Source organism: Chiloscyllium plagiosum, chromosome 32, assembly GCF_004010195.1.
Source record: "Chiloscyllium plagiosum isolate BGI_BamShark_2017 chromosome 32, ASM401019v2, whole genome shotgun sequence".
Taxonomy (NCBI): domain Eukaryota; kingdom Metazoa; phylum Chordata; class Chondrichthyes; order Orectolobiformes; family Hemiscylliidae; genus Chiloscyllium; species Chiloscyllium plagiosum.
Genome location: NC_057741.1, coordinates 24766821 through 24777051, shown reverse-complemented (window position 1 = coordinate 24777051; position 10231 = coordinate 24766821). Strand labels below are relative to the sequence as shown.

Genomic DNA, 10231 nt, shown 5'->3' with positions numbered 1-10231 from the left:
CTGCACACCATAATCAAGATTATTAGCAAAAATCAGAAGAAGCCAGGGTCCCAATAGGGCAACCAGAAACCTTCCAACAATCAGAAAAGTGCTAATATTTAATGGATACCACTATTAGTTTTGCCCTTGCACACAAGGGGATCAATCAGAGGAAATGGTGGAGGCTGGTACAATTGCAACATTTAAAAGGCATCTGTATGGGTATATGAATAGGAAGGGTTTGGAGGGGTACGGGCCGGGTGCTGGCAGGTGGGAGTAGATTGGGTTGAGATATCTGGTCGGCATGGACGAGTTGGACCGAAGGGTCTGTACATCTCTATGACTCTAATTGAAAGCCACCATTCAACGTGAGAAATGGGACATATCAGCAACCTTCTCAAAAATAAAAGGTGCTTTTCCACACACCTACCCCTTCCCTGTTTTGATGCAGTCTGGATGCAGCAGGAAGACGGTCTGATGTCCCTTTAAAGGTGGGACGTCCTGTTGTTTACAAGGCTCGGTGCCGCGGCTGCGTCACCACAGACGAGGCTTGAAAATGAAAACATTTTCCAAACTCGATCAATGACTTTTTACTGCATCCGATGAAGCGCTTCTTGAGCTGCCTTCTTTATTTCCGCCATTTTTCTATCTGAGCCAGGGCGACATTTCCTCGGAGACAACGATCAAAGAACATTATTCTTTTGTTGGTTGGGGAAAATAACATACGTATATAATCAGGTAAATTTTTACTGCAGTTTATTCCTCGGTATAATTCCAGGAGAGCAGAGTTTGCAAATTTGCTTCTTGTGTATCGACAGCAAGAGGAGATATTGTCTTTTGCAAAGTGGCGTTGTCTGGTGAGATTGTTTTACTTTATCTGCATCAAATTGATTCCCAAGCCATTTTTTTGTTTGTCGATTTCTTTTGTAAAAGGATACATTGAATTCATTCATTCATTCGAATATTTTGACTGACATGATACGCGTTCGACATTTCCTCGCGTGCATGTTTCAGAAACGATAGTCATCAGATCGTGTACAGCTTTCTTTTTTTGGGGTTAAAAAATGAAATAAATACACCCCGGGTTTGCACAATTCATTGTTGGTGCGCAGCTTTACAGTGCGTCAAGGTAATTTTTTTTTCATGCAGTAATTGCTGAGGGCTTGTGGCATTTATCTAATGTTGTTCCATGGTTGCAATGGTGTGAAAAAATACAATTTAAATAATGTGTAACCTCGCCTTTAGCGTTTTTCTACCTCCCAACGACCTCAAATGTGCAAAATCAAAAATAGGGAGGGGGAAGACAAGAAATATTAATCTACATATATCATTAGGGATCTCCTGAGTATTGCGCTGCAACTGAGTTCTGATAGAAGGTTGCTCCTTCTCAAAAGCCCCTCCCGCTTCATTGCTTTTCTCTCCCTCTCTCTTTCTCTTTCGTTTCTCTCCCAGCTTCTGAATAGAGGAAGCCCCTCCAGTGATTGCCGGTTCTCTGCAGCCATGGTGAAGTTAGGGAACAATTTGACCGAGAAGAGCAATGGGAAGGCTGCAGCCACAGATGGCTTCGATACCATCCCTCTCATCACGCCACTCGACGTCAACCAGCTCCAGTTCCCAGCTCCAGACAAGGTAAAAGCACCAGGAAAACAAAAGGCTGACACACACACAGTGTGTGCTGGTAAAGGGGGGAGGGGAGGGGTGGGCACCTGTAAAATAAGAAAACTGCTTAATTAATTCGGTCACCCTCCCCTTCCCATTATTAGCCAGAAAGGCAAAGAGGGGAAAACGGGGTTCTGGAAGCAAAAGAAAATGCACTGCTGGATGCTGGAAATATGAAATAGAACAGAAAATACTGGAAACACTGCAGATCCGACAGTATCTGTGTGTATGTGTGAGAGAGACTGAGTTAACATCTCTTTTCTGGCCGTGGGTCAGGTCCACTTTTGAGGATACAGGATCAGGCTTTATCTTTCATGGAAAGAAGAATGACCACTAACTTAAAATACCAGGAAAATTCATTTTTCCAGTAGTATTTATAGGATGTCAAGCAGTGCTGAAGCATGGGGGCTAAAAAAAAACTACTTGTTATTCTCATTAATGTTAATGCAATCAAAATACATCATTGCCCCATGAATTTTCCTGCTGAATCTTGATTTACTGCTTTGGACCAGAAACTGTTAAAGGGATATGAGATTTTATAAAAATAAAATGCTACTGGAAATATGAAATAAAAACGAAGTACTGGAGAAACTCAGTAGTTTAGCAGCATGTAGGAAGAGAAAAAGATTTAATGTTTTGAGTTTAGTTTGACTTTCTCCTTTTGGAACTGAAGGGATGAAGAGTCATAGAGGCCTATAACACGTAAAAAGGCTCTTTGGCCCATTGATTCTGTGCTGATCAAAAACTAATGCCTAACTGTTCTGATCCAATCTTCCAGCACACACCACATAGTCTTGATTTGATTTGGAATTGCAAGTGCCTATTTAAATACTTACTAAATGTTTGAAGATTCCTGCCCTTACCACCCTTATAGGCAATAAGTTCCAGGTTCCCACTACCACCAATACCACCATCTGGGTGAATTGGTTTCTCCTGCCCCTATATCACCTAATCATTGATTTCCCCCACCAAGATAAAAAATTCCTTCCTGTCTATCCTATTTGTGCCTCATAATTTTCTTCATCTCAATCATGTCTCTTTTCACTCCATCCCATCCCATCCCATCCCATCCCATCCCATTCCATCTCCTGTGCTCCAGTCTAAGCATGACAACTATCAAGAGAGATTGCAATATCGAGTCACACTGGATTTAAAAGTTACTTTGTTTCTGTCTCCCTAGGTGCTGCCAGACCTACTGAGCTTCTCCAGCATTTTGTGTTTTTATGAATTTTGGAAGCCAAGTAGACTGTGTTCTGAATATTAAAGTTATGGTGTTGTAGTATTGTGCACTATGGATGGTATTACAGTTTATATTGTAAATCATTACAAGCTTTGGGAGGTTGCGTCACTATCCAAAGTGAATTGCGTAACAAAAATTAAAAGTGAACCAAAAAAAATATCAAGTGCAAAAAAGCTGATATTTTTGACCTTGAGAAATGTTAGCCTGTTCCTAAAAAAAAGTCTAGTGGCTGGCAACTTACAGAACCTTTAAAAATCAATTAGCTGCTAATTGGTCTACTTAGACTAATTCATTACATGCAGTCCTTCAGCAGAGGCAACCAGTTTATCAGGTATAATCACAACAGCCTTTGACTATGGCGGAGCAATGTTATGGGAGATCAGCCAGCTGTAATGCATTTTCCAATTTATATATTGAATCATTTGAAGTAGTTATGTAGCAGACATACGGCATGGGGATTATCCTGTATAATGCCGTAATCTGCAGAGAATATTGAGATTTCTGACCATATTGATGAAAATAGCAGATAAATGTAGCTTGAAGGAAGCTGTACAATTGATGAAAAAGATAAGTTTGTGTGCTGTTACTTTGACCATCTATTTCATCAATTCGTTTTTAAACTCTTGTTGTTCAAGAATCCCTGAGATGCTTTGTGTTCTCTGCGGCTGTTTTAAAGATCTCTTCAACCATGGAGTAGGCACCCCAGGGCTTGACTTAGTGAGCTGCCAATCTTCATCACAGGAATTTGCTTCCCACAGGGGAGGTGGTGTGTTGAAGTTGGGGTTGGGGGTTGTGACGGGGTAATATCAGATGAGCAATTCCGGATTCAAAGGCTGTTATTGTTGTGACTGGTCCAGAGTCACACTGGCACAGGACTGGGATTGTACCATCTGCCTGTGCTGTCAGCTTCAGCTGCTGTGCTTTCAAGGCAGAAAATAGGCAGTGCCAAGAGGAATAAATCTGCTGATTTCTCTTTTGACTCCTGCAATGTGTATGTAATATAAAAATGGGACACTGATCACAATTCTAGTGTACCACTTAAATATTTATATCACACTTCAAAACACAGGAACTATCCAGGAATACAAATGACATAAGTCCAAATGTCTACAGTCTCAAATTTAATACCTGTATTGCCCATCCCAAGTTTACTTAACAACTATTGGACATTCTGGCCTTAAAAGTAATACAAATTCATCTTAACCTCCATATTTTAAAAAAAAATCCTGGAAGGTAACCATTTTGCAATCTACTTTATATGGCTTATTTCTGCTGTCCTTATAGATATTATCATTTGACTTATCACAAGATATGCCATGGGACATCCAACTGCACATATCTTGATTTGTTGAATTTAGTATTCCTGGTGCGCTTCAGGCAGAGCTCCCTAGACATTGTATGAAACGTTGACTAGGCGCTGGTAGACACTTCTTTTAAGGAAAACGAGAAAGAAAAGTGGTCATTATGTGCTGCTTTTCTTTTCTGACCTTGAGATAACCTGGTCTTTCTGAAAAGAAATTAGCCAAACAATCAGCAATCTATAACTTCCAATTGTAATTAGCTTCCATTTAACCTTAGAATTTACCACTTTCGGTCATTTTGCCAAACTGTGACCTTAAAAAGAAAAGGCTGATTGAAGGGGGAGGTGATGACAAAATAGTATTGTTGCTGGATTAATCATCCAGAGAACAAGGTAATACTTTGGTGATCTAGGTTTGAATCGCACTATGGATGATGGTGAAATTTGAATTTTAAAAGAACTGGAATTAGAAGTTTAATGATTATCATGAAATCATTGACTCTTGTTGTAAAAGCTCCTCTTGTTTACTCATGTAAAGACAGATTTCATTGGATGACTTGGTCTGGCCTACATGTGCCTCCAGACCCACTGCAGTATGGATGATTCTTAAATGAGAATATGGATTGTGCTGTTGGGAACAATCCTGTCCATACTGGCCATCTTGCCAACTAGATTCAAATTATCTAAATTCCTGTGGTAACATACACTTTTACACACGTTGTAGCCTGGAGCATTGGACAGTGATGGTAGAAGCTCCAATGCCTTTCTATCACATGCTGACCAGGAATCTCTCCCATTCTTACGACCTGCAGTTGATGTATATTGGAAGGATTTGCAAGTTGATATTCAACCTGTTTGGCAACATGTTATCAAAGTTTGGAGAGGTATATTGATTTTTGGCTTTAGCTATAGAGTCATGGAATCATAGAGCTGTACAGCATGGAAACAGACCCTTTAGTCTAATTCGTCTATGCCGACCAGGTATCCTAAAATAATCTAGTCCCATTTGCCAGCATTTGGAACATATCCCTCTAAACCCTTGCTATTTGACCACCCTTCCAGATGCCTTTTAAATATTGTAATTGTACCAGCCTTCACCGCTCCCTTGGCAGCTCATTCCATACACTCATCACTCTCTGTGTGAAAAAATTGCCCTTGGGTCCTTTTTAAATCTTTCCCCCTCACCTTAAACTTATGCCCTCTAGTTTTGGACTCTCTGCTACCCCAGGAAAAAGACCTTGTCTATTTACCCAATCCATGCTCCTCATGATTTTATAAACGTCTATAAGATCACCCTTAGCCTATGACGCTTCAGGGAAAACAACCCCAGCTTATTCAGCCTCTCCCTTTAGGTCAAATCCTCCAACCCTGGCAACATCTTTGTAAATCTTTTCTGAAATCCTTTCCAGTTTTGCAACATCCTTTTTTTTTAAACAAAGGAGACAAGAATTGCATGCAGTATTCCAAAAGTGGCCTAACTAATGACCTGTACTACCATAACATGACCTTCCAACTATTACACTCCATGCACTGACCAATAAAGGCAAGCATGCTAAACACCTTAACTACCATCTATGTGGGACTCCACTTTAAAGGAACTATGAACCTTCACTCCAAGGTCTCTTTGTTCATCACTACTCCCCAGGACCTTACCATTAAGTGTACAAGTCCTGCCTTGATTTTGCTTTCCAAATGCAACACCTCCCATTTATCTAAATTAAATTCCATCTGCCACTAGTCAGCCCGTTGGCCGATCTGATCGAGTTCCCATTATACTCTGAGGTAACATTCTTTGCTGTCCACTACATATCTAATTTTGGTGTCATCTGCAAACTTACTAACTGTACCTCCTATGTTCTTATCCAAATCATTTATATAAATGATGAAAAGCAGTGGACCCATCACCAATCCTTCTGTCAAGGTGGTTTTTTTTTAAGGTCATTTCAAATAGCATGTAACTTAAGCTAAATAGCTACTTGTGGAGTTAATTGTTGAAGTTTTACAAAATTTAAATTTTTATGATGGACAGATGGTTATGTCTCAGTGGAGAAGAAAAGATTCATACCAGAAGAAGGGTAGTTTAGTTTGTGGGTGTGGTCAGGTTATCTGAGTTGGAAAAAAGTCTTCAGGCTACTAGAGCTGGAAAGATGTCTTAAATACTTTTAGCACTTCAAGTAGACAGTGCTTTTTTTAAAAGTTCAACTTTGAGGAGTCAGTGAGTTAGTTAGAGTCAGTGTATCTCAGGGCAAGATAGTAATGGAAGGAATAATGTTTTGTGAATGTGAAGAAATTCTTTCAAATTTGTTATTTGAATAGAAAATTCAGATAGAAAAAGTGCATCACTGTAGTTGTCAGTAAACGATGCTGTTGTAATAAAGGGTTACATTTTGCTGTTTGAGATGAGATCTTTTCAAATTTTTAAATATACTTCTGTGCAATAAACTAACGTTCTTTTGTTCAAAGTATATTTGGTTTGATTTATTATTGGATTCTAGATTAGAGTGGTGCTGGAAAAACACTTAAGTGGAGGTTTACTAAAGCTCCTCGGATGCTGCCTGAACTGCTGTGCTTTTCCAGCACCACTCTAATCTAGAATTCAGTTTCCAGCACCTGCAATCATTGTTTTTACCTAGTTGATTTATTATTGTCACTTGTACTGAGGCACTGTGAATAGTTTAGTTTTGCACGTAGTACAGGCAGGTCATACCATACAAAGATCATAGGGTGATAGAACAGAGTGAGGATTACAAAATTATGTCTGCACAGAAGGTGCACAAAAAGCAAGATCAACAATAGATTTGAAATTTGAGAGGTCCGTTCAGAAGTCTAATAACAATGGGGAAGAAGCTGTTCTTGGTATGTGTGTTTATGTTTATTTATTTATAGACTTATGTGAAAATGTTCAGTAACTGCCGTTGCTTACATATTGGGAAAAAAATCCTTAGGATTTATCAAGCTGGGTTTCACTTGAAAATCGGACTTTTCTAGTATTACCACAAGCTGGCTTCATAACACGTCATCTTGACTAACAATTTCTGGAGTGGGTTTTAAATCCTGAGCTTCTGGCTTAGAGGCAGGGGTACTACTACTGCATCACCAGTTTTCTCTTTGGTTGTCATTACATCACTTCAAATAAATGTTGTTGTTGACTGTTAAATTAGCTCAGGCAGGAATTTAATTCAAATAAATTAACCAGTACAGGAAAATAGCACACAGAGGAAATGAAGTGGTTTTTGTCCATCTGGGTCTTCTCATTGAGAATAATGTATTGATTTTCTAGTGGCACAGATGATGATAACAATAGTAGCTATAAGCCCCAGGTCATGTTTGAAAGATAGTCTTGCTGTCTTGCAGAGGTCACTGAGATTATGGAATAGTCCATGGCCAAATACCTTATTCCATCTAACTCAGAATGTGCTATGGTGAGTGATTTAAGAGTAAAAGTTTAAGAAATAAATATTTCGTTATTATGTTTTTATGTAAGAACAAAGGACTTGATGAGACTGTCTTAATTGGAGAGAAAATCAGAACAACATCAGCTTTTCTAATTTAAATATTAGGTGCTACATTTGTTAAATATAGTTGATTTGGAATACATGATAATTGTATCCCTCTAGTAATGAAGTTATCTGTTTTGAATTCATATTTCGCATATGCAAGTAGATTTTTAGGTGGTCAAGTTGTTGTGGTTGTTGTTGTTGTCATCTAACACTTGAGGTATGAGGAGAGAATTTAAAATTTCTTTATACTATCAGAAATGGAGGTTTCATCTTCGTCAAGGGTAAACTGATGTTATTTGACTTCTGGTCTTCTCAACAGTGTTAGTGTTGAATTGAGCAGGTATCTGAAACTTGGATCATCCTAGAAATGACTGCACTGAAACATCTCTGTTAAATATGCCAGTCAGCGTTTGTTTCTTGCTTATTCATGTGATATTTTGTACATTCTTTTCTTTTCAGTGGTTTCACACCAGTGGAGCTAATGGAATGTGAGCTGATTGTCTTATTTTAGTTCACAATTTTAAAACTAGAGGACAATGATAAGCGGAAGTAATTTTAACACTTAAGTGGAGGTTTACTAAAGTCTATTCCAAATCTTTTCCTATTCATATTTGAAAGCCATTTCATAAAGCTGGTGGTACTTATTATATCTTCTGGATTATTAATTACCTTTGATATGGCACATCGGTAGCTGGTCAAAGTTTATGTTTTCTGCTCCAACACAAAGTCATACATACCATTTTATTGACAGGTTGCATCCTGTGTTGCCACAGTATGCTTTCTCACCTTTTGAGAAGTGATAGAGCTAGACAGGACCTTGTGTTAGGGTTCAACAGTATTTAAAAAGTGCATTAAAAGCAGGATGTACATGATCTTTTTGTAATTTTGTAATTAGTCTTTTACTTTTTACTTACCAACCTATTGCTACACTGTAAATATCACCAAGACCCAGACTTTTATCATTTCATTGCTTGCTAACCTGCATTACTTCCTTGTCAATCAGTCTTGATTTTAAAATTCACGTTCTTGTTGTCAGATCCCTCTGTAGCTTGCCTCTCCCTATCTTTGTAAATTTTGAATTTAGTTATCCTCTTCTAATTAATGTCTGTGTGCAAGCCAACCAATCATTGTTGCTCAAGCACTATTGGCCATGTGTTTAATAGAATCATAGAGATGTACAGCATGGAAACAGACCGTTCAGTCCAACGCACCCATGCGGACCAGATATCCCAACCCAATCTAGTCCCACCTGCCAGCACCTGGCCCATAACCTTCCAAACCCTTCCTATTCATATACCCATCCAGATGGCTTTTAAATGTTGCAATTGTACCAACCTCCACAACTCTGGCAGCTTATTCCATATACACACCACCCTCTACATGAAAACGTTGCCCCTTAGGTCTCTTTTATATCTTTCCCCTCTCACCCTAAACCTATGCCCTTTAGTTCTGGACTCCCCCATCCCAGGGAAAATACTTTTCTATTTATCCTATCCATGACCTCATGATTTTATAAACCTCTCAGCCTCTGACACTCCAGGGAAAACAGCCCCAGCCTGTTCAGCCTCTCCTTATAGCTCAAATCCACCTTGCAACATTCTTGTAAATCAATTCTGAACCCTTTCAAGTTTCGTAATATCCTTCTGCTAAGAGAGAGACCACAATTGCACACAATATTCCAAAAGTGGCCTAACAAACATCCTGTACAGCTGCAACATGACCTCCCAACTCTTATACTGAGTGCTCTGACCAAATAAAGAAAAGTTTTCTTCAGTATTCTGTCTACCTGCGACTCCAGTTTCAAGGAGCTATGAACCTGCAATCCAAGGTCTCTTTGTTCAGCAACATTACCTAGGACCTTACCATTAAGTGTATAAGCCCTGCTAAGATTTGCTTTCCCAAAATGCAGCACCTCGCATTTATCTGAATTAAACTCCATCTGCCACTTCTCAGCCCATTGGCCCATCTGGTCAAGATCCTGTTGTAATCTGAGGTAACCCTCTTCACAGTCCACTACACCTCCAATTTTGGTGTCATCTTCAAACTAACTATACCTCCTAAGCTCGCATCCAAGTCATTTATATAAATGACGAAAAGCAGTGGACCCAAAACACCGATCCTTGTGGTACTCCACTGGTCACAAGCCTCCAGTCTGAAAAACAAACCTCTACCATCACCCTCTGTCTTCTACCTTTGCATCAGTTCTGTATCCAAATGGCTAGTTCTCCCTGTATTCCATGAGATCTAACCCTGCTAACTATTCTCCTGTAGGGAACCTTGTCGAATATGAAGTCCATATGCATCATATCCACCAATCTGCCTTCATCAATCTTGTTTCTTACTGCTTCAAAAAACTCAATCAAGTTTGTGAGACATGTTTCCCAAAGTTGTTGACTATCCTTAATCAGTCCTTGCCTTTCCAAATACGTGTAAATCCTGTCCCTCAGGATTCCCTCCAACAACTTGCTCACCACTGACCTCAGGCTCACTGGTCTATAGTTCCCTTACCACCTTTCTTAAACAGTGGCACCACGTTAGCCAACCTCTAGTCTT

The 10231-nt window shown here is 39.3% G+C and overlaps 1 protein-coding gene across 2 annotated transcripts in view; it reads left to right on the top strand.

Moving 5' to 3' along the window:
- The first annotated feature begins 438 nt into the window (after positions 1 to 438).
- Positions 439 to 10231, top strand: part of LOC122539423 (neuronal vesicle trafficking-associated protein 1-like) — a 59570-nt gene continuing 49777 nt past the window's right edge. Inside the window, exons 1-2 of one of the 2 annotated variants that reach the window (XM_043674247.1) lie at positions 439 to 717; positions 1432 to 1608. In XM_043674247.1, the coding sequence (XP_043530182.1) occupies positions 1480 to 1608 (129 nt within the window). In that variant the 5' untranslated portion in view covers positions 439 to 717; positions 1432 to 1479. The other variant, XM_043674248.1, reaches the window with a different exon arrangement.